At 51.0% G+C, this 21921-nt stretch overlaps 9 protein-coding genes across 9 annotated transcripts; 7 read left to right on the top strand and 2 right to left on the bottom strand.

The window, feature by feature from the left end:
- Positions 1 to 220: 220 nt before the first annotated feature.
- AKAW2_70051A (uncharacterized protein) lies at positions 221 to 1908 on the top strand (the record flags this gene model as incomplete). The annotated part of the gene is made up of 6 exons (XM_041682590.1): positions 221 to 454; positions 507 to 632; positions 681 to 893; positions 947 to 1444; positions 1496 to 1588; positions 1639 to 1908. The coding sequence occupies 6 exons, from the start codon at positions 221 to 223 to the stop codon at positions 1906 to 1908; spliced, it is 1434 nt and encodes a 477-aa protein (XP_041546935.1).
- Positions 1909 to 2393: 485 nt separating this feature from the next.
- On the bottom strand, positions 2394 to 3171 carry AKAW2_70050S (caleosin family protein; the record flags this gene model as incomplete). Its single annotated transcript, XM_041682588.1, has 3 exons — positions 2394 to 2561; positions 2633 to 2857; positions 2929 to 3171. The coding sequence occupies 3 exons, from the start codon at positions 3169 to 3171 to the stop codon at positions 2394 to 2396; spliced, it is 636 nt and encodes a 211-aa protein (XP_041546934.1).
- Positions 3172 to 4210: 1039 nt separating this feature from the next.
- AKAW2_70049A (FAD-dependent oxidoreductase) lies at positions 4211 to 5830 on the top strand (the record flags this gene model as incomplete). The annotated part of the gene is made up of 1 exon (XM_041682587.1): positions 4211 to 5830. One exon carries the CDS (start codon positions 4211 to 4213, stop codon positions 5828 to 5830), a length of 1620 nt encoding a protein of 539 aa, XP_041546933.1.
- Positions 5831 to 6779: 949 nt separating this feature from the next.
- On the top strand, positions 6780 to 7148 carry AKAW2_70048A (uncharacterized protein; the record flags this gene model as incomplete). Its single annotated transcript, XM_041682586.1, has 1 exon — positions 6780 to 7148. The coding sequence occupies one exon, from the start codon at positions 6780 to 6782 to the stop codon at positions 7146 to 7148; it is 369 nt and encodes a 122-aa protein (XP_041546932.1).
- Positions 7149 to 8308: 1160 nt separating this feature from the next.
- Positions 8309 to 9284, top strand: AKAW2_70047A (RTA1 domain-containing protein; the record flags this gene model as incomplete). The annotated part of the gene is made up of 3 exons (XM_041682585.1): positions 8309 to 8456; positions 8518 to 8766; positions 8821 to 9284. 3 exons carry the CDS (start codon positions 8309 to 8311, stop codon positions 9282 to 9284), a joined length of 861 nt encoding a protein of 286 aa, XP_041546931.1.
- Positions 9285 to 10968: 1684 nt separating this feature from the next.
- AKAW2_70046A (uncharacterized protein) lies at positions 10969 to 11850 on the top strand (the record flags this gene model as incomplete). Its single annotated transcript, XM_041682584.1, has 4 exons — positions 10969 to 11134; positions 11187 to 11312; positions 11358 to 11513; positions 11570 to 11850. The coding sequence occupies 4 exons, from the start codon at positions 10969 to 10971 to the stop codon at positions 11848 to 11850; spliced, it is 729 nt and encodes a 242-aa protein (XP_041546930.1).
- An 842-nt stretch (positions 11851 to 12692) lies between these two features.
- Positions 12693 to 14117, top strand: AKAW2_70045A (uncharacterized protein; the record flags this gene model as incomplete). The annotated part of the gene is made up of 1 exon (XM_041682583.1): positions 12693 to 14117. One exon carries the CDS (start codon positions 12693 to 12695, stop codon positions 14115 to 14117), a length of 1425 nt encoding a protein of 474 aa, XP_041546929.1.
- Positions 14118 to 14426: 309 nt separating this feature from the next.
- Positions 14427 to 16057, top strand: AKAW2_70044A (uncharacterized protein; the record flags this gene model as incomplete). The annotated part of the gene is made up of 3 exons (XM_041682582.1): positions 14427 to 14612; positions 14669 to 14737; positions 14792 to 16057. The coding sequence occupies 3 exons, from the start codon at positions 14427 to 14429 to the stop codon at positions 16055 to 16057; spliced, it is 1521 nt and encodes a 506-aa protein (XP_041546928.1).
- Positions 16058 to 17610: 1553 nt separating this feature from the next.
- Positions 17611 to 20706, bottom strand: AKAW2_70043S (non-ribosomal peptide synthetase; the record flags this gene model as incomplete). Its single annotated transcript, XM_041682581.1, has 1 exon — positions 17611 to 20706. One exon carries the CDS (start codon positions 20704 to 20706, stop codon positions 17611 to 17613), a length of 3096 nt encoding a protein of 1031 aa, XP_041546927.1.
- Positions 20707 to 21921: the final 1215 nt, after the last annotated feature.

Raw genomic sequence — 21921 nt, 5'->3', positions numbered from 1 at the left:
TCGAGCTTTCCCCGCAAATGAAAATCCATCCATTAGCATAGTTTCTTTTGCTATGACCTGATAAAGCATCTATGGTCTCGAGAATTGCTTCCAATGTCGCCATCGATACCAAATTTGCATCATTGCTTCGAAAATACTTTAGGTCCTACAAATCTCCCTAGGAGCAAGAGCACTCCCATCAATGTAGCCGACGGTTTAGTTACAACGTCCTCAACTCGGGATGATGGCCGACGACGACACCATCAAAGGCCTGTCCGTTGAGGCAGAGAGCTCCCGAACCGATGATACGGAGCTGACTCCACAGGAGCAGCGACGGGTTATCCGTCGAGTTGACGCCCGATTGATTGTCATGCTGGGGTTCCTGCACACCGTATCGCTGCTTGACCGGGGAAACCTGTCTACTGCAGCGGTTGCGGGAATGGAGAAGGAATTGCACCTCCAGGGTAATCAATATGTGAGTTTTTTTACCGCTGAAGAAACATGTCTATACTAACACAGTCGCATAGAATATCATTGCTGTCGTGTTCTTTCCTCCCTACATCTGTCTGCAAATGCTGGGTCCAGTGCTGATTCGCAGGCTGGGCCCGAAGATCTTCCTTGCGGGCATTTGCTTTATCTGGGGTATTGCTATGGTAAGATATCACTGGAACACCCCTCCTGACGAAGAGCTAACCTGTCAGATGTGCGGTGGATTCGTCCACAACTGGGCTCAACTAGCTGGCATTCGAATAATCATCGGAGCCTTGGAAGCAGGGTTCTTCCCCGCTGCTGTCTATCTTATTGCGACCTGGTACACCCGCTATCAGATGCAGAAGCGATTTGCCATCTTCTACCTGCTCGGCTGTGTGGCATCGGCGTTCACCGGTATTCTATCTTATGGCATCACGTTTATGGTTCGCAAGCACTCCTCATTAATGGTGTTCCTACTAACAACTAGCTTGAATAGAACGGCCTGGGCGGCCTCACAGCATGGCGCTGGATTTTTGTCATCCAAGGCCTCCTCACCTGCACACTCGCAGCAATCAGCTACTTCGTGCTAATCAACTTCCTGGATCGTATGCGATCAAACAAGAGTCGATTCCTATCGGACCGAGAATACGACTTCATTACTCACCAGATCAACGACGACCGCGGGGACGTGAGACTCGAGCCGTTCAATCTGAAGAAGTACCTTGTCGCTGCACTGGACATTAATATATGGGGATTTGGACTAGTGTACTTCTGCACTACATCCACTGCCTATTCGATCGCATATTTTCTGCCTCTGATATACAGGCAGGGAATGGGATTTTCAATGGGAGCATCATTGTGTCTCTTCGCTCCACCGTACGTGGCTGCGGGGATCACCATGATGGCAACATCGTGGATTGGAGACAAATATCGGCTGCGGGGACCAATTATTGTCTTCAATGCCATGTTGGCGTTGATCGGGCTGCCTTTGATGGTCAGTTTCTCCTCATACCAATGTAGTGGTAAACACGACTGATAAGACTAGACCTTCACCAAGGGCAACGGGCCACGACTGGTTGGGTGTTTCCTTACTACCATGGGAGCCAATTCGAATGTTCCTGCTGCTATGGCATATCAGGTAGGATTCTACATCCCTCTGATCGTAGTATCAGTACTGATTGTCATTAGGCAAACAATGTCCGCGGTCAGTGGAAGCGAGCGGCCTGCAGCGCCATCTTTGTCGGTCTCGGTGCGTCAGGCGGCATGGTCGGGTCTCTTGTCTTTCGGTCTCAGGATGCCCCGGAGTATCGGCCGGGAATGCTTACCTGTATTGGATTGCAGGCTGCTGCAATAGTGCTGGTGGGGTTGTTGACCACTCGATTGTATCTGCGCAATCGTCGCGTGGATCGGGGAGAGTTGGTTATTGGAGATCTGCCGGGGTTTCGGTATACTTATTAGGCTTTTAACCGAGAGTGCTGTTTAGCTCATTTCATATTCTGGTCTTCAATGCATGGAGTCGTTGGTATTATGCTCACTATCGGATTATACGTGAGAGAATGACGTTGCAATTGCTCTAAATAAAAGTACAATGGTCTAATGCAATGCATGTATGCTCAGCCATCCAAATATGCATTTAAATATCCCTTCACTGTCCGCTTCACCCATAAGCCCGGTCTAAAGCCTTGCGTCCACCCCCGTCCTGAACGGTTCGCTTCGCGTACCTTCCAGAATAATGAGCCCTGTAATAATCATTAGCCGCAGCTCTCACTCCAGTCGAAGAATAAGTAAACATACATCATATACACCCCGTACATCTTCCTTCCAGACCTTACCGTCTTTCTCAATCAGCAACCATGTGGTGCCCCATTCGAATAAGGCGGCTCCCCACTGGACTCCATGTCAGCTACATTTATCCTTTGCGCGAAAAGGAGAGATAAGAGAGATCATACACCAAACGGATCAGCCGCGCATCTGTTCCCGTGCATCATATCAAACAGCTCCCGCAATGTCAATGCCCCGTCACCATCTCGATCATATTTGGCGAACATATTCTCGAACGATTGGGGAACGAAGCGTCCTTCGGGGTCGTAGGTATTGCTGTCTGAGCCGTGCTATTGATCCATATCCATTAGCCGTCATCTTCCGTACAAGCCGTAATTCCTTCAGGAAGGTAGGTATGTACCTTAGCTTTGTGAACCGCATCCACATATACCCTAAACCACGGGTCCGGGAGATACGAATGCGCCAGGCGAGTCGGATAGGAGAAGTTCAAGTTGATGATTAGAACAGCTAAGAAGGAGAAGATGATATTGAACCCTAGGTCGCGAAAGCCGTTATATGTATCCCAGGGGTATATTTGCCCGTCGCGGTCGCGGTCCCAGAAGAGGACATGTTGTTGGAGGGGGGTCTTCATCAGATATCAAGTTAGTGCTATGTTTCAATCGATCATATAGAGTGCGTATTGAGGCTAGTACGTACAAAATCGCCAAATTGCTTTGTATAGCTCTCATCCCCGTCCGGCCGGTCAATCGAGGCAGTGGTATTGGCCCGCGGCACCCCCGGCTTCTCAATGTAGTCGTTCGTATAGCGAGCTGGTTGGCGGGCTGCAGTGACGGGGCATTCGGGGACAGTGGTGGAAAAGTCGACGCTGATAGAAGGAGGGCGGATGGGTTTGTCGAAATTGGGTAGTTGAGTTTCCGAGAAAGAGACTTTTCGAGGCATTTTGGTGGTTATGGAATTGTCAATTGAGGTAACGGGTCGCAGGAGGTAAAATGTAAATAAAACAGGGAGTAGAAGTGTCAGTTGTTGGTAATGGGAGATGGTTGATTAGAGTATCGGAAATTCGTTCGTTAGGGTTGGTTGGAGTGGGTGGTGATGGCGTCATTGGTCCGGGAGTCATGGTGAGGTCATAGTTGGTGCTATTGATAGTACATCACTTGAAAAGTCACAAATTTCGTCGGTGAGTTAGCGGGGGCTTATCGCCACTGAGCATGTCATGATTACTGCTTATCAGTAGCAGCATGAAACACTCCAATTGAAAGCATGTGGGGTGAATGACTGGGAAATTTTCCGCTGAGATGGTGTGGATATATTTTCCGCTATTGAGTACTTAAAACCACCATGACTGGGTGGCTGAGGTATGCGCGCAGAGGCTACCACTATGTGCAGGTCAAGTTACAAGAGCCCTTTGAAGAAGTCTAATCTACATGCCATCCATACCCTCTAGCCGGGTCAGAGCTATACCGTGTAACCCAAAAGATGGGACACGCAGGCCTACTTGAGGTCTGACAGTCTGCCCACAAACATAAAGGGTCTTCTACAGTATCTCCACGCCCCGCATGCTACATCCACGCAGGCTGGTCTAGGCTATGCTTCCAGCGCCAATCTCTGGGAAATGATCTCTAAACCCGGTTTCAGGCAAATTCGAGGTCCTTGGCTCCATTGTATCGATCCCAGAATGAACTTTATCTAGCCTTTGCACAATTGAATTTTTGGGTGGGTCGTTATGTCATCATGATGCCCCCCAGGGTATATTGTGAACATAAACCCGCATTGGAACACCCAATCTGCCCGTTGATAGTGAAGGGTTGGTCTTGCTCCGCACGACCTTGCCATGTTGTATAAACTGAGCTTCCGCGGCTTTGCTTGCCATCCTGCTAGTAAGCTTACTTCGTTCAAACGGGTTAATTGCCAACTTTTGTATACTGTCTCTTCTTACTCAACTTCTGCTCCCCCTCCCAAATCACGCAAACTAGCCACCATGTCCAGTCCCACCCATTGGATGAACACCTCCGGTGAGACGGACCCCGTCTGGGTTCACTCTATGCCGTACTCCAAATATCCCAAGTTCCCATCATTGAATGAGAACGTCGAAACCGAAGTCTGCATTGTCGGGTCAGGTATTGCCGGTATCTCGATTGCCTATGAGCTGGTCAATCGTGGAAAGCGAGTGACCATGATCGAGGCCCGCAATGTCCTGTCTGGCGAAAGTGGCCGTACCAGTGGTCATTTGTCCAATGCCTTGGACGATGGATACACCGAGATCCAGAAGAAGCATGGACACCAGGGTGCCAAAGCCGCCGCTGAGAGCCATACCTGGGCACTCAAGCGAGTCGGGGAGATTTCCCGATCACTCGGAATTGAGTGCGAGTACCGCACGCTTCCAGGCTATGAGATCTCCCAGTACCCCCGTGGGGACCCAAACCATGATAAAGAGGTCTCCAGCCTGAAGAAGGAAGTTGAGTTGGCGAAGCAGCTTGGTCTTCCTGCGTCCTACCGCGAAGGTCTCACCGTGAAGGGATGGGATGGCAACATCGACCAGCGGGACGGTGCCATTTTTGCCGACCAGGCAACCTTCCACCCGACCAAGTACTTTGTTGGGGTACTAGAGTGGCTGCAAAAGCAGCCAAACTTTCAATGCTACGCGCACACTCGCATGATGTCGTCCAGCGAGAGTGGCCTGGTGCAAGTGACAACCGCCGACGGCTACACGATCACGGCCAAGGATATGGTCGAGGCGACTTGTGTGCCACTTCAGAAACTGAGCGTCATTGCGGAGATGGAGTACATGCGGACGTACTGCATTGCCATTCGTGTTCCGAAGGGCTCGATCGAAGACTGCCTTCTCTATGACGAGGCAGAAGCGTACAAGTACATTCGGTTCACAGAATGCGATGAGAAGGACGACTACCTAGTGGTCGGAGGATGCGATCATAAGGTCGGCCAGGATACGACCAGCGGACGCTTCCAGGAACTTGAGACTTGGGTCCGTGAACGCTTCACCAAAGCCGGGACAGTCGACTATAAATGGAGCGGACAGATCTTTGAGCCTGTGGATTACATGGCATTCATTGGAAAGAACCAGGGCCTAAACCATACATACATTGTCACAGGAGACAGCGGCAATGGTCTCACACACGGCGTGCTTGCTGGTAGACTCATTGCCGACGAGATTATGGGCATTGACAATCCATGGGCCAGCCTATACAACCCCCACCGGCTGTCCAGCATCGCCAAGTCCCTACCCAGTATGCTGGCGCATGATGTTCAAATCAATACCCAGTACAAGCGCTGGATGAAGTCCGACATTAAGGACATCGAGGACCTGGCCGTCGGCTCTGGAGGCGTAATCAAGGAGGGACTGACCAACCCCGTAGCCGTGTACAAAGATGAGCAAGGCAAGGCGCATAAGTTCAGCGCTGTCTGTCCACACATGAAGGCGGTGTTGAACTGGAACGACACTGAGAAGAGCTGGGATTGCCCTGTGCATGGTAGTCGCTTCAGCTGCGATGGCGTTTGTGTGGAGGGGCCGTCCAAGGCGAACTTAAAGCCCATGGATTCGTTCGCTCAGAAGGAGCAGCGGGCGCAGCAAGCCATTTAGGCAGCCGAAATGTTATCTATGGTTTTTTTATGGGTATTCAGTGTGTAGCACACGAAATATAAAAAGTTCTTAGACGGAATCACTCCGGGTCAATCGACAAAGTTAGAAAAGTAGAGATTTAAACGTTCCCGATCCACTGGAGATCAGCCGGATATTGCCTGTTTTGGGCAAGGGTGCGAGTACGAATGGCATCTTACCCAAAATGGCATACGCAACGAAAACGAAGAGCACCACGTAGGGCAGAGGTTGATCCCCAGCCACGGGTCTTCAATGTGAGGTTCAGGGACAGATGCACTATCGTCTCTCGTATATCGCGACCGTTACCATATTGGTACCTTGCAAAAGTGGGAGGCCACGATGATAGGCCTTCATAAAAGCAGGGCCTCGCTCCCTACTTCCTTGCGACTTTATCGACTCCAGCTCTTCTGGCTGCCTGAGGCGTGATCAGATAAACGACGAACCCCCTCTCACTAAAGCTGCAGGGGTATGTCCGCACTACGGAGCATGGAGGAGGAACTAAGGGAAAGGAGGAGGGGACGCTGAGGGGAAAGGGGGAGAACCTGGAGATGAGGTATCCATGATCTACTCGATGGCCTCTCCCACCCCCGTATGGGTTAGAAAGGCGAGTCCGTCCCGCTTGTCTGTTGTCGTGTATAAGACTTTTGCCACCGGCGACAGGCCGACAAGCAGCCACGCGGACTGGGATTTCATTGTGAGACAGCCAGGTTTATCTGCCTAGTCTATATGGCTGATTATAATTTCTTCCTAGGCTGGAAAAGGATTGTTGTGACTTTCCCCAATAGGTATTTTCCACGGTCTAAGATAGGGAAGAGACGGTAAAAAAATGAGAGGTAAGCTGATTCAACCTTCCTTTAGATGTCGATTGTTATTATTTTAATTATTATTATTATTATTGTTGTTTTTATTATAGCATTAATTCTGTCATTCTATGATTAATACTAAGGTTAACTCGCTAGCAACAGCAGCAAACAACGATATCATCATCATCGGCTGCCGAGGCACAAGAAATGATAATGCAAAAAGCAAAATAATACCGCAACAAGAGGGTCAGCCCCAGGCAATCAACCAACTAGCGAGTTTAGAGGGCCTGCCTCAGGCGGGACACCGGAATAACGGACTCTCATTGCCAAGCACCACCAACCTCCCCTCTCTTCCTTCTTCCCCCTGTCAATCAATTTCCCCCCCCCAGCCCCAACCCACCTCAGCCCGCTACTCAATTTTACCTACTAACTACGGAGTTACCACTCGTGCTCTTCCTTTTTTCTCGGCGCTGACTTGGGTTCTCAAGCAAAGATAAAGTTACAAGCTACACCATATAGTCAATGCAAGTCCATCCCAACACGGGTTAGGTCCTATCTACCGTGGGCTCTCCCCCCCCTTTTATGTCTAGGGGTCTGGTAATCAGGCCGTCTAGATGGTGGGTCTGCGGGATTTTTCGGCCCTTCTATGTACATCCATGTGATTCTAAACATTCCAAGGAACAATATCTGCCTATTCCTTCTCCGGTTGGTGATCGTCATCTTCAAGTCCTTTTCAAAATTCATGTGATCCGTCAAAACTCTGATGCCTGGCGATCCTTCTAACAAATGGAACCATCTTTCAAATGCGTACGTAATTGCGAGCAACTCTCTGTCGTATGTGTCATAATTTTTCTCGGCGGGGGTCAGTGCGCGGGAGCATATGCCGGTCGGTTTTCCGTTCTGGGTAAGCCAAGCGCTGATTCCGAAAAGTGAGGCGTCCGTGATAAGTGTGCATCGTTTGGTTGGGTCGTGTTCGTGTATGTCGATGACATGTGATGCGGCATTTTTCACTGCCAAGAATGCGCGATTTTGCTCATTGGTCCAGATCCACTTTTTCCCGGTGGACACGTATAGTGGTGACGCAAGCTCTGCATATCGACTGATGTGATCTCTCATGACGTTCATTGCCCCAAGAAATGACCGTAACTGTGACGGGTTTGTTGGTACGGGCCATTCTCTTATGGTCTTATCCGATCTAACCGGGGTGCAACGTCCATATCCGTAGGTAAATCCACAAAATGTTACCTCTTGGCACTCGCGGACCGTTTTCTTCTCGTTTATCGTCAATTCCGCGTCTCGTAATGCTGTTTCAATTTCTCGGCAGATCTGTCTTAACTGTTCTCTCGTATCTGCGTATACTAGGATGTCGTCCAGGTGTACCGTTGCGTTTCGTCCCAGGTGTTTTCGTATAACGTGCTCAATGAAAACTTGGAAATATCCTGGTGCGTTCTGTAATCCGAAAGGCATTCTGGTGCATTCGAAGGTTCCGAGGTTGGTTCGAAATGCGGTTTTGTAAATGTCGGATTCTTTTACTCGTATGTGAAAGTACGCTTCTTCGATGTCGTATTTCGCGTACCACCGGTATCGTAATATTCGGGATCGGTATGCTTGTGACGGTGGTGGTGCGTGTACGTATCTTCTCGATCGCATACCAGCCATGGAATTCATTCTATACTACTACACACCCTCTGCTGCGGCAGCAGGCATCTTTGTGGTTCTGTTCGGCATCAGCACTGTCTTGCACCTTCTCCAGCTGGTCCGCACCAGAACATGGTTCATGATCCCCTTCTTCATCGGCGGAATCTGTCAGTCACTACTCTCAACGATAACTGCAGGACTATCACTGACCTGATGTCTAATCTCCAGTGGAAACAATCGGATATGTTGGCCGTCTCCTCTCGTCACTCGAAAGTCCCGACTACAGCACGGGCTCGTATGCCATGCAAAGCGCCCTTATCCTCATCGCCCCGGCCTTCCTGGCGGCTAGTATTTACATGACCCTCGGTCGCATTATCCGGATGGTACAAGCAGAACACTACTCGGTGTTCAAATTGAAGTGGGTGACAAAGATCTTTGTCGCGGGCGATGTTCTATCGTTCCTGATGCAAGCGTCTGGTGCGTTCTTCCCCAGCTCCTTATCTTTAAATGCAGCGTCGCTAATAGCAGTAGGCGCTGGTCTCATGGTCAGTGGCTCGAGCGACCCAACCACGGGCGAGCACATCATCATCGGCGGTCTCTTCGTTCAGATTATCTTCTTTGGCTTCTTCATTATCACGGCGCTCGTCTTCCAAATGCGACTGGCAAAAGCTCCTACTAGCACCTCAACGGAGCTGTCGCACATCTGGCGTCGCCACATGAACGCCCTCTACATCTCCAGCATCCTCATTTTCGTCCGTTCCATTGTCCGTGTGGTAGAATACCTCCAAGGATACGACGGCTACCTCATGAAACACGAAGCTTTCATCTATGTGTTTGATGCGTTGCTGATGTTCCTGGCGATGGAGGTACTCCAGTTCGTCCACCCTAGCCAGGTCAACTGCTATCTGGGGCGCGGAGACCGTTACTCCGAAAAGGTCATCAAGACGCAAAAGTTCATGTCAGTGCCGGTGGAAATGGAGGTTTCGTCCGTTTGAAGAGCTTGCAACTTTCTCCTGGCGGTGTATAATGATTGTTATGATTATCGGCATCCAATGTCTCATTTATTTTGTGTTTGTCAGTCGGTTCACAATAGATGTTATGTTGCCACAAGTTATGCCTCGTCCTTCTATCATGGCAAAGAGGTCGCAGGTTACCTACTCAACTGTGGGATCAGGGCTGGCAGTATTAAGCTAAGATGAGGATATAATATCTATTTTTAGCATCACTATACTGTCCTGTGCTGTTGCCTTCACATGAAGCACTAGTATGGCCTTGATGCGCGCTTGACTCCGTGCCGCAAAGGGGCAAGATAGGATCCCGACGGCCCCAAGTTTTAGCCCCATCGGAAGACCATGCAGGGCAACCGCATTATTCCGAGTCAGGGGCAGCTTAAAGGATCACAAGCTTTCTTATCAGCTATATTCAGCCCGACGAGGCTTTGGCATTTGAGGGAGTGTGCAGAAGCCCTTGCGGTCCTTGGGATACACAAGAGTTCTCTGAACACTAAGTTGACATGGCAATGTGCGCCTGTTAGTGTAGTCCAGTAGGGCCAAACTTATGCCAACAGCTAATGCGCAATATCCTGTATGCAATTGCCCAGTATATGGACCCTGTAGAGTACCTCCATTTATTAACAGCAATAACGGGATAATTACCTTGCGGTGGGGCCAGTATGTCTATTGAACTCTCGTATTGTCCAACGTCCGCTTCCTGAGAACCCATTAATAACGGATACCACCCGCGAACTCACATCCTCCGAGGCACTGTGATGCCGACACTAACCACCTTCCTCTTTAGGAAAATCCCCTGAAGGAAGTAGAGAGGTATGTCGACCATTTTCAAGTAAGACCTTGCGGCCCCAGGCAATTGCGCCCGCAGAAAGGCCGTTGAGCGGCTAACCATATCAGGAAATCTCTTGTCTTTGAACGTACCAAGGGGATATTTCCATCGGACCAGTAGATCCAAGTAGGACCTTGACAGGAAACCCCACAGCCGAGCTATATCTAAGAATAGGAATGGACCTTGATGAGGCCATCGAATTGTGATCAAGCTCCAGTGACCTCGCTAAATGAGGATGTCGGGGCCCATATTGAATCCGATCTCCCGCTAGAGTCCTAGGGCTTTCGGACCCCACACTACTTCCAGAACGCTTTGGAGAATAGTTTGGGGCCACCACGAAGGTGTCTCATCTCGGTAAATTGCTGTGACAGCGGTGTATCTGCAGAAAAGCCAGAAAACGCAATATGATTGAGCATGAGAAGAGCTTGGAAGTAATCAATCATAGCTCGATAATTCCCTTGTCAATCAGAACCCGAAGCATTATATCACAGACGATTGAGATAGTCGAATTTGGGGGACAGGAGATAAGCACTAGGATGCGTCGATCAGGCAATTCATTCATTCTATCTTCGAGACCAGTTGGGCATCTCGTATTCCCGCCAATAGAAGGATTTTACAGGTAGTAGGATGAAACATAGCGTCTTTTCCGCGGTGTAGGAGCTCGCTTCAACGAAACCTCGGCATTTACACGAGAATGAGTCTAAGACAATATTCATCGTAACTTCCCTAGCCAGACCATGAAGCATATAAACGCGGTTTTCCCACTCCAAAGTTCCTCATGTTCTTTGGCAACACAGTATTCTTACTTCTTTTTTTATCACTATTCTTTCTCATCATACAATGAGCTCCAAGGTTCTTAAACTTCTTGCCGCCGCCGGCCTTCTTTCGGCATCTGTGGCGTGTTCGACTGAGTCTGATGTGGAAATTACCTTTTACGGGTATCCTGACAACGATCCTCCCAGTGCGGACATTGCCTACGATTGTGGTCGTGGTTACACGGCAGGAGGTATGTTCTTGGAGTTCTTTGGGCTGAGTATGTCAAAGCTAACAGCTGCTAGGCACCGGCACATATGACGACCCTCTCACTTTTGCTACCGCTCCTGGGGAGTTTGAAAAGTGTGAGATCATCTATCTGCCGTACCTTCGCAAGTATCTCCGCTTCGAGGATACATGCGCGCAGTGCAGTAAGTACCCCACGCTTAATAGTGTGCCTCCGCTGACAGAAACAGCTACCGATTATCACAACGGCAAGCTCCACATTGATATTTGGACTGGGTCTACCAAGTCCAGTGGTGGCGATACCCAGATTGACTGCGAAGATTCCTTGACCCCGGATGACTCTCAAACCGTCATCATCAGCCCGGGAACCTCCTACACCGTCAACTGTATGTTAAAGACCCGAGCTAGTACTTACCAGATATGACCTAACTGTCCAATCAAGCGGACGAGCTCTTTGCGAGCGGCAAATGCTATACATCAAACACTTATAGCAGTGCCGACGCTTCGAGCTACTGCAGTTCCGGTTCTTCGGGCTCGAGCTCCGGTTCTGGCTCCGGGTCCGGCTCCTCATCTTCCTGCTCCTGGTCAGGCCATTGTGCCGGTAGGTCCCCTCTTGGAACCCGTGCTTTGTGTTACACTGACCCATGGCATTCAGGTGCTTCCTGCTCAACCGAGAACGACTGCTCCGACAACCTCACCTGCCGGAGTGGCAAGTGCGCCTGATCACAGTACTACTGCCGCGGTAGCTGGACCGACCTTGTTGGACCAAGGCGCGTGACACCGCACAGGTCCTTCCACATTGTGCGATCATCTGATACAATCTGCTTCTTTCCTTCTTTACCTCAGGCCATCAAACCCCGAGAAGTTATCTTCAGAGGATAAGTATGACCAGGCGCGCGGAATCACTGCCACTGGCCATCCGAAGGAGAATACTTTCTACTACAACGCAGCCATGTATGATGAAGCTATTTGTCTCATCGTTAGTATATGATTAATAAATCAAGTTTTATCCTGGCGGGCCTTTTGAGTACATATTCCTATCACATGCTGATGGCGGTACTGCACTTTATCTATTTCCCTCTCTCTAGTAGTCACATCATTGTCTTTCGCGCCTGGGTATATGCATCCGACGGATGAATTGTAAATTTGTCCATGTTGCGAGAGGTCTTGCCGCGGAACGTCTGAGCTTCTTGGTGCTCAAGCTTTCTCGAAGTGGCGGACCCGACAAATCACGATGGAAAGATTGTGATTACTGCCATTATAGGAATGTATCACAGGTGGTCGTCACATTCCATGAGTGTGGTGATTGGTCCTGTCGATCACCGGGTACCACCTGCTATTTCTCAGAGTAACGGCAAAAACGGCAAGACCCAGGCATACCTGCATCTTCGTACTCGCAGACGACTGCACGCAGGACTTCCGTCCTTCTTTCGGCATTAGTTTGCCACATTGCTATCACCCCAGACCTCGTTCAACCTGGTGGTCGACGGGTATAGATAGGTCGCTCTGACCACCAACAGCACACAGGTATGATGCGTATCAAGTCAATTGTGCACTTCTCAATCATGCTCTGGCCATTCGCTAAAACTCCCATACTTCTATTTGCTTTTGCAACATTGATTAACATCGGTCGTTCCAGCACTATCAATTCCTCCTCATGCAGTGAATGCGAGGTAATTCGCCGAGACGTTTGTATTATCGGTGGCGGCGCTGCGGGCACCTATGCTGCGATAAATCTACTTCAAGAAGGTTTTTCAGTTGTCCTGGTTGAGAAGACTGGTCGTTTGGGTGGCCATACTATCACGTACATCGAACCGAGCACGGACACGCCGCTTGACTTCGGAGTGACCCTGTTCGAAGACTCGCCAGAGACCATAGACTTTTTCTCCCATCTTGCAGTACCTTTTACCAAAACTTCCAATGGCGGTGGATACATGGAACGCATTGACTTTGAGACTGGTGAAGTGGTCGAGCCCTATCCTGGTAATGTCAGCGATGCTTTGGAACGCTATGGAGACATTCTCCGTCAATATCCCTATCTTTTGGAGGGTTGGGACCTCCCAGAAGACATACCCGAGGATCTCCTTATGCCTTTCGGAGAATTCGTCGAACAATACGACCTGGGGGCTGCCGTCGAGCTGATCAGTATCTACAGCCAGGGGGTGCGCAACTGGCTAAACTACCCGACTGTTTATCTGATGAAGTTCGTGTCGTTGGATATGTTAAGAGCGCTTCAGACGGGATTTCTGTCCACTGCTCGACATCATAACTCGGAGCTCTACGAGGCTGCTCTGGAGGAACTGGGAGACGATGCTCTGCTTCATAGCGTTGTAGTGAACGCGTGTCGGGAAAATGACGAAATGCATCGATTGATGGTGGAATCGACGGATGGTACACATTGGATGATCGAGGCCGACACGACTATTCTGGCTGCACCCCCGACTGGGCATGTGCTGGATGGCCTAGATCTGGATGAATTTGAGTCTTCTCTGTTCAGTCAATTCATCTACGGACACTACTATGCCGGCCTGGTGCGGGTAGACGGATGCCCCGAGGGAGTCCAGATTGTGAATCGTGGGTCCGAAAGACCTTACTCGCTTCCCCTTCTTCCATGTATCTTGATGATGTATCCAACCGCAGTGCCAGGTGTGATGGCCGTTGGATACGGTAGCGAGGAGCCAATGACGGAGGAACAAGTCAAGGGGGCGATTGTGGAGGATATTCTGGGACTGCGCCGAGCTGGATACGATGTCGGCGACCCGGAATTCCTGGCGTTTGCCGACCATTCCCCCTTCGAAATGTCTGTTGGCCGGAAGGCCATCGAAGACGGATTCTACCACGACTTGAAGAAGCTGCAGGGACACCGCAATACGTACTATGTGGGGGCAACCTTCGAATATCCAGGGTCCTCGGCCATCTGGCGGGCGGTGGATCGACTGCTTCCATCAGTTGTTGGGAGTATCGGAAGATCACAGAAACCAGAGATGTAGAGGCGTGGCAGAAAGAAGAACACAATGTCACGAAGCATTGGGCAGATTGTAGCTACAAAGTGCACGGCTGGCAAATCATAAACCTGCAGATTATTGGTGGATAGCGTATCGCGGCGGCGATCCCTTGCTATTAGGGTACGTGTTGCCGATTGGTGGTTGGCACCAGATATCGGAAGGGATCCGGCGGGGGAAAAGATATGGCACTTGTCTTCAGAGCTCTAAATATCGTTCTTAATCATCCCTCTTGGAATCTTGACCCGTGTAGACCTATTATCCTTTGCTAATCCCTCAACTTTGCGAGTTATTGTGATGGACACGGTCGCACCCGCTGCAGAGGCGCACGACGCGCCCGAAGAGTCGCCGGTGATCGCCTCCCGCGTGTTACGCAAGGTCGACAGTCGACTATTGCCTCTTCTCTTCATTACGTATCTGCTTAACTTTATGGATAAAACTATCCTATCAAGTGCATCTGTGTTTGGGTTGATTGAAGATACTGTGGGTGCCTTCCTACTACCCCAATACCTAGGGTATCACTAACTCACTTTCATCAGCATTTAGTCGGCCAGCAGTACAGTTGGGTATCCAGCATCTTCTACTTTGGATATTTCTTCTGGGAATGGGTGCGACCGCAATCCATCCCGATACCTTTCATGAGATAGCTGACTTCCCCTCAGCCCACCAACGTCTTGATTCCTCGGGTGCCCGTCGCCAAATACCTGTCCATCAACACCTGGTTCTGGGGCGCCGTGGTAGCCCTGACGGCTGCCTGTACCAATTACGGCGGTCTGTTGACCGTGCGATTCCTTCTCGGGGTTGCAGAGGCCACCATCACACCGGCCTTCATGTTCCTCACCTCGACGTGGTACACCCGCGATGAGATTCCCTTCCGCACGGGCATCTGGTTCTCGGGCAACTCGGTCGGCGGGCTCGTCGCCAGTCTGCTCGCCTATGGCATCGGCCACATTGACCATCCCCTGCATCCCTGGATGTGGATGTTTATCATTCTCGGCGTGGCCACCTTTCTATGGGGGTTTGTGCTTTTCGCCTTCCTCCCGGATAGTATCTCCACAGCCACATTTCTTACTCCCGAGGAACGAGAATTCATGGCTCACCGTGCCGTGATCGCAGGTACCGGTCGGACAGAGAAGACGACATGGAGATGGGCCCAATTCATCGAATGTCTCTGCGACCCCAAGACGTGGCACCTGTTCGCCCTGGCAGTGCTGACCCAGATTCCCAATGGCGGGACACAGAACTTTGGCAACCTCGTCATCAAATCCTTCGGCTTTACATCACTTCAGTCGACACTGATTGTCATCCCTGCGAGTGTAATCAGTGCTGGCACCATTGCCCTCACCGGCTGGCTAGCCAGTCGCTCCCACCATTGGAATTGTCTGCTGATTGTGTGTATTGTCGCACTGTCCATCACTGGCAGTGCCATCATCTATGCTCGTGCTCACCATGTGCCCCTCGGCGCCCAGCTTTTCGGCTACTTTCTGCTGTCCACGGGTCCCGGTGCCCTCCCGCTCATCATGTCCCTCTTGCAGGCGAATTACCGTGGTGTCACCAAGAAAATGACCATCACCTCCATGATGTTCATCGCCTACTGCGCGGGAAATATCGCCGGGCCGCAGTTCTTCAAGTCGAGTGAGGCCCCACTCTATCAGACTTCGTTTCGCGCCATCCTCATCTGCTATATTATTTCGGCTGCGTTGGCCGTGTCGCTGCGGTGTTATCTGCAGTGGTTTAATCGGAAGCGCGATCGTGAGGAAGGGGTCCAAGGGACAGCGACCCTGGCTGGAGCTGTGGGCGGCAAAGTCGCCAACCAGCGACAGGATGGGAATGATGTGTCAGTCTTGGTGCAGTCGGTGGAGTTGCAGGCTGAGGATTATGAGGATGCGACCGATTGGAACACGGTCGGCTTCCGCTATCGGTTGTAGGTAGAGATATAGCTGTCTCAGTAGATGTAAATGGAGTCAAGACCAATTCCAGGTGATTGACATTGTGTGCCACTGAGTATTCCCCACGCAGGAAGTATGTTATTTGGCTGAAGTGGTGCTACCGACCAGGAATTTCTTTTACTTTGGATGCCTATAGTACAAACGCCCCAAAACAGCCTGAACATTCACCTTGACCTCATGCTTCCTGCACCCGGTGACTTTCCTCTGACTGGCGTCTGCGCTGATCTTCCGTGGTGAGCTCGCTGACTAGCTGCGCCGGGATCTGTTTCGAAGCATTCGGCTGCTCCATGTGGCCTCCAGCCTCGACGAGAACTAAATAAATTGTGCCTGTGCTCGTGACGGAGCATTCCAAAGCTGTGTGCGGGTTCCAGTTTCCGGCTTTTATTATACCGCCGAGGGATGGTCCAGCATCAGCTCTCTAATCTAGGAGAGGTACAATCATATCCTCGATTTTAGTGTCCTTATTGCAGGCTAAACTGCATGATAGCAGAGGCCCAGGGCTTAAACTGACAGATGGAGTCTTCGCGGCAGCTTCTACGGAGCGAGCTGTAGTGCCGGCGCAGTCATCGTCAGTAATCAGTCGATGTATACAGACCCATGTTTTGGATGACCATTTCATATCCCAAAAAATCAAGAAAAATCAGGAAAAAATAAGAATGAAGAAGAATTGGTGAAAATATCGGAGTTAGAATGTCCGCTGTTTCATATCGTTAACTAGTATCGAAAACACTGCGGGTGTTCACCAAACACAGTCATGAATGTAAGCAAGTAGAAGAACAGAGGCGTTAAAGAAGGAAACCATACACTCCACAAGAAGAAGCATCAGACTCCCATTATAAGCTTCCTACAAGGTTCAGAGGAAAGACTGCTAGCGAGGACTTGGTAAAGATATAGTGTATCTATGAATCAGTGGTCTAAGAGTAGTGATAAAGCTTAGCCCAAGTGTCCATCCTTAGTACGCAGACATCTACCACATTAACCCTTCAAGTTGATAGACATGATTATTACCCTACTTAGTATACATTTTATCCCTTAGGCAACGATGGCAGAGAAAACAGGATTTTTCCAGCTAAGCTGATTGTTCAGCCTGATGACCCTTACTCTGAGCCTGAGTCTACGAAGAAGGCCAAGGGTACACAACCTGCAAGGCAAGCAATGGCTCCAGGCAGCAAGATATCTAGCCATTCAGACGAAGCATTCGCACTTCCTCCCATTAGTGCCAAGAGCTAGCGTGACAGCATTGCCCCTACGAGGGATGCCGCGAAGCGCTGATAAGCAAATTCGATTGTATTCTACCAAGCAGTCATAAGTCGTCCTATCTGACATCAAATAGCTATAAATCATTGTTCTCCTAGGGTCAGACCCCTTTTATTTTCTCATTCCCTGTCTCATTTTATCATCAGTCATTTATGTCTGTTGAGGTGTGCTGGTGTGCTTTGTTGTCTTCCATCTCTTCATCCATTATAGAGCCACCAATGAAAAGCTCAGCCCGAACAAGAACGAATCACCCACAAGAAATAAGCGAACATTTCTCACACTTGCATGCGTACAGGTTTGTGCCATACACAGCATGGTAGCCAACTTTTCAACGATCGGTGGAAGAGCACCTCAATATCCTCCCGGTTCAGGATGTGCGGAGCGTCTTGCAGGGCGCGGCGGATATTCTCCCGCCCGTACTCAGCCATGTTCTCATAGACCTCCCAGCGGGTCATGTTGCCAAACACCTTCTCCCTGAGCGTGGGAGTGAGGGGATGCAGAGGATCATCCAATCGCTCAGAGAGCGAGTTCACCCATTGCTCGTAAGGCACTCCTTCCATCTTGTAGGGAGAAAGCTGATTGAGCAGGTCAAAGCTGGTGTTAATGTCGATAGCGTTGTTGAGGTCAGGCTGCACGAGATTGTAGGCGTGGCCCAAATTCTCGTGGGTTGTGGAGATATGAAGGATGGAATCGACAACGAAGTCTACAGGGATGAATTCCTTGCGCTGGTTGGGTAGGATGGGATACAGCCCCATGTCCATACAGCTGGTGAAGAGACGGGAGATGAAATCGTCCGGGTTACAGATGCCGGACTTGCTATGGCCCAGAACAAATCCTGGACGGTAAATGGCCACGGGGAAGCCGTTGTCAATGGCATTCCAAACAATCGCCTCCGCCACGTACTGACTTTGAGCATAACCAGTGTCGCTGGGCAGAGCAGCCAAGTGCGGCGCGGGCCGTTCATCCTCTGGCAGCAGCTTGGCGCCCGTAACATATCCAGTTGGACCGTAGGCCGCGATGGTGGACGAGTAGTGCATGGCCTTGGTCCGCCGGTGAGTAGCAAACTCGAGCATGTTCAAGGTGCCGATAGTATTCTCCTGGCGGTGGGAGGAATAAGGAGCGACGTAGCTCACCTTGGCCCCGAGGTGGAAGATCACACTAGACCATGTCGCGAAGTAATCGTACTGCTCCGGAGACAGACCCAGGCGTGGTTGTCCGAAATTGCCTGGCAGGGCGATGACCTTGTCCATGTTTGCGTAGAGACTGTACTTCTCCATGGTCTTCTCAAGACGTGCCCGGGCCGAGGGCTCGTCGTCGGCGCGCACCAAACAGGCCACCTTTTTAACATCAGGCCGCTTCACGAGTGTGGCCAGGAGAAACACACCCACAAAGCCCGTAGCTCCCGTCAGGAAGATCCTGCCTTCATTTTTGTCCTGCCATTGAGGAATGACGCCTCCGATGGGCCGCAGGTGTTCGCCCAACTTAGAGTCCTGTAGCCAGACCTCCTGTTCGGCCTGAATACTTGAGTCGTCTCCATGGACTTGGATGTTGGTGACAAGCCGCGTGAGACTCTCGAAGCTGGTATTCTCGTAGAGCATTTGGGCGCGCAACGAGATGCCAAATGTTTGGTTGATGCGAGCGATCATGGTGGCGGCGATCAAGGACGTTCCACCCATGGCCACGAAGTCGTCGGTTGGGCGTAGATGCTCGACAGTGAGACCAAACACGTCAATCCAGATATACTCCAGCTTAGAAGCGTTGCTGCCAGTGTTGACATTTCCATTAGCTCCATTAGCCCGTGAGCGCTTGAGCTTCTGGTAATACCGTGCTTCCAGAGCCTTCCGGTCAGCTTTACCGGTGGAGCGAAGGGGCAGGACGTCGATGAGCTCCAAACGGGGAACCATGAGATCTGGAGCTTGCTCCATGTAGGCTTTCATGATGGCGCCATCCGCAACATCAGGTGAGGAAGGAATACAATAGGCCAGCAGAAATTGGCCACGGCCAACTTCTTCCGGTGTGATCTTCACCACCACAGCAGCACTCACTAGGCCCGTGCCAACTAGGGCCGATTCCAAGGCCTCCAGCTCCACGCGCTGACCACGAATCTTGATCTGATTGTCTTTCCGTCCGAGGTAGTAGTACACGCCTTTCTCATCTACACGCATCAAGTGTCCAGTTCGATACATGTGGTGGGGTCCCCGCTCCACCTTCCGGTGCAGTTGTGGAAGAACAACGAAGCTCTTGGCAGTTTTCTGGGCGTCGCCAATATATCCCCCGGCAACACCTACGCCAGATACCACGAGCTCGCCGACTTCACCCGGCTTGACTGTATTCATATTGTCATCAAGGAGGAATACCTCGACGTCGCCGAATGGCTTTCCCACGGGGATCTCACCCCGGCGGGCCTCGTCTTCCGAGACTTGATGATACAGAACATATATACTGGCTTCTGTCGGACCATAACCATTGATAATGCGGCCTGGGGCTCCGGCGTCGAAGATGGATTGGATTGTCTGGCAGTTGATTGCCTCACCTCCAGTAATAAGGGTGTCCAGAGTCGAGAAAGCATCCGGACAGGCATAAGCCGTCACGGTGAGCAGAGAGGTTGTGAGTTGCAACACATTGAGTTCTTTCTCTTTGACGAACACACTAAGAGCAGAGGGATCGAGCACAATTTCATGGGGGATGATGACCATTGTCGCTCCGCGCAGCAAGGGACCCCAAATCTCCACCAGGGAGGTATCAAAGATGACGTTGGAACCGTGCCCAACACGCTGTCCCTTCCGAATGAGGTCCGCTGAATCGAGGCATAGATTAATTAACCCCTCCGCAAACGCTTCGACTGCCTTCGGCTTGCCGGTCGTGCCCGAGGTGTGGAGCACATGCGAGCATGTCTGCGGCCCGTTCTGACTTGGGGCAATGTTTAGATCGAAGGTCTCCGGAACCACGCGATGGTCAACCACCAGATGCTTAACGCCGGGTAGTCTATGCTGTTGTACAATATCCGTGATGACGAGGGTCGATCCCAAGTTTTCCAGCATGTCTCTGAGCATCTCGTCTGGGAGCTTGGGGTCTAACGGCACACAAGCTCGGCCCGAGTAGATCACAGCGGCCTGCGACAATACGTGATTCAAACTGCGAGGGGCAATAATGCCGACTGGCGAAGGGTCATCGTGAAGGATACTGTTGACCTGGTCGGCGACGAAGAGGGCCTTTTCGTGTAGTTCGCCGTATGTGACTTCGTACTTGCCTTCTTCAATGGCAATCGCTGTGCCGCGGACTATAGCTTGCCGCTCCAGGAGCTCAGCCAGGCCCAGCCCGGTGTCACATCCATTCTCCAGACGCTCTGAGATAAGTAACGACGGTGACATGGTGGGAAGCTAGCAGATAAGCAGGAGCTTAATGCTATTGTGAAAATTGAACGGGATCTGTGGTTGAGCAGTCCCTACCAGCTCGGGGACGTCTCTTCATATACTCTTTCCTCCACGGACAGTGTTGTGTCTCGGGCTCGCCTTCGCCATGCTCCATGACTAAAACTGCGCCCACCGAGGTTGATGTGGTCGTCCGGAGGCATACCATTGGCCTCTCTTCTGTTACATTCAGGACTACTCGATCTGTTGAAGCAGACCTAGACAAGCGAATCCCTTGCCTGTTCTAGCGGCCAATCCCGCTCGCTTATGTGATTGATGGTCATAGGAAGACCATGGCATGGAGACGCAGAATGTGGTGTTAAACAGACAAGTGCCCTCACCGTCGCCATCAAGGCCGGGGTATATCGAAGCCAGCGCGGTTCTCCGAGCCACCGGTCCTCCTTGCTCGTGTGAGGAGGTTGGAATGCCGCAAAACCTGGTAGTGATACCAAGATCCGGCTCCGCGGCGTTTACATAGAATAGGTTTATCTACTTGAGACCCTGCATGTTGACATGCTCCCGGAAACTTTGAGTCGACATGGGTCAGGTGTACGCGCGACGGCGCGGTGGCCATGTAAGATGGGCCGATGGCGCAAGGTTAAGGCTTATGGTTAATCAATCTGTGGATTCAAGGTCCACAGAATCGCTCAAACCTGCCATGGTGTTCTAGCGAGCGGCTTTCGGTGCCAACTAGTGCCGCGGCGGTGAATGATGCATGCTGAAGTTGACATACAAGGACAGTCCAGAAGAACCCGGCTGGGTCTGGAAGCCACAACTCAGCCCCCCAGCTTCCATGATGCCACCGGCTTTCTGCACCAACACTGCCGTCTGGACAGGGCAGGCAGGATCCAAATAGGTTGAGATTGGCGCGGGATTGAGGCGATACAAAAGCTTACAGATCGCCGCGGCGGCGTTCCTCAGTCTCTCGCCCACGGTAAGGCGGGGATGATCTATCTCTCAATAAATCAGAACCTGGTTCCAGCACCGTCCTTAGATATGCATCAGCATTGGAATAGGATGATTCAGAGCAGCTTTGGTGGAGATCCAGTGGGTTCTTCAAGCTGCTGTTGCTGTTCCAGCAACGGCCCTTGTGCGTACCGCTTATGTCAGCCTCGTGCAGGTCTCCGGTGATTGTCACTAATCAGAATCGGCGCTGCTGCAGGATAAACTAGATAG

This window comes from Aspergillus luchuensis, chromosome 7, assembly GCF_016861625.1.
Source record: "Aspergillus luchuensis IFO 4308 DNA, chromosome 7, nearly complete sequence".
NCBI lineage: Eukaryota > Fungi > Ascomycota > Eurotiomycetes > Eurotiales > Aspergillaceae > Aspergillus > Aspergillus luchuensis.
This window is presented reverse-complemented; position numbering and strand designations above follow the sequence as displayed.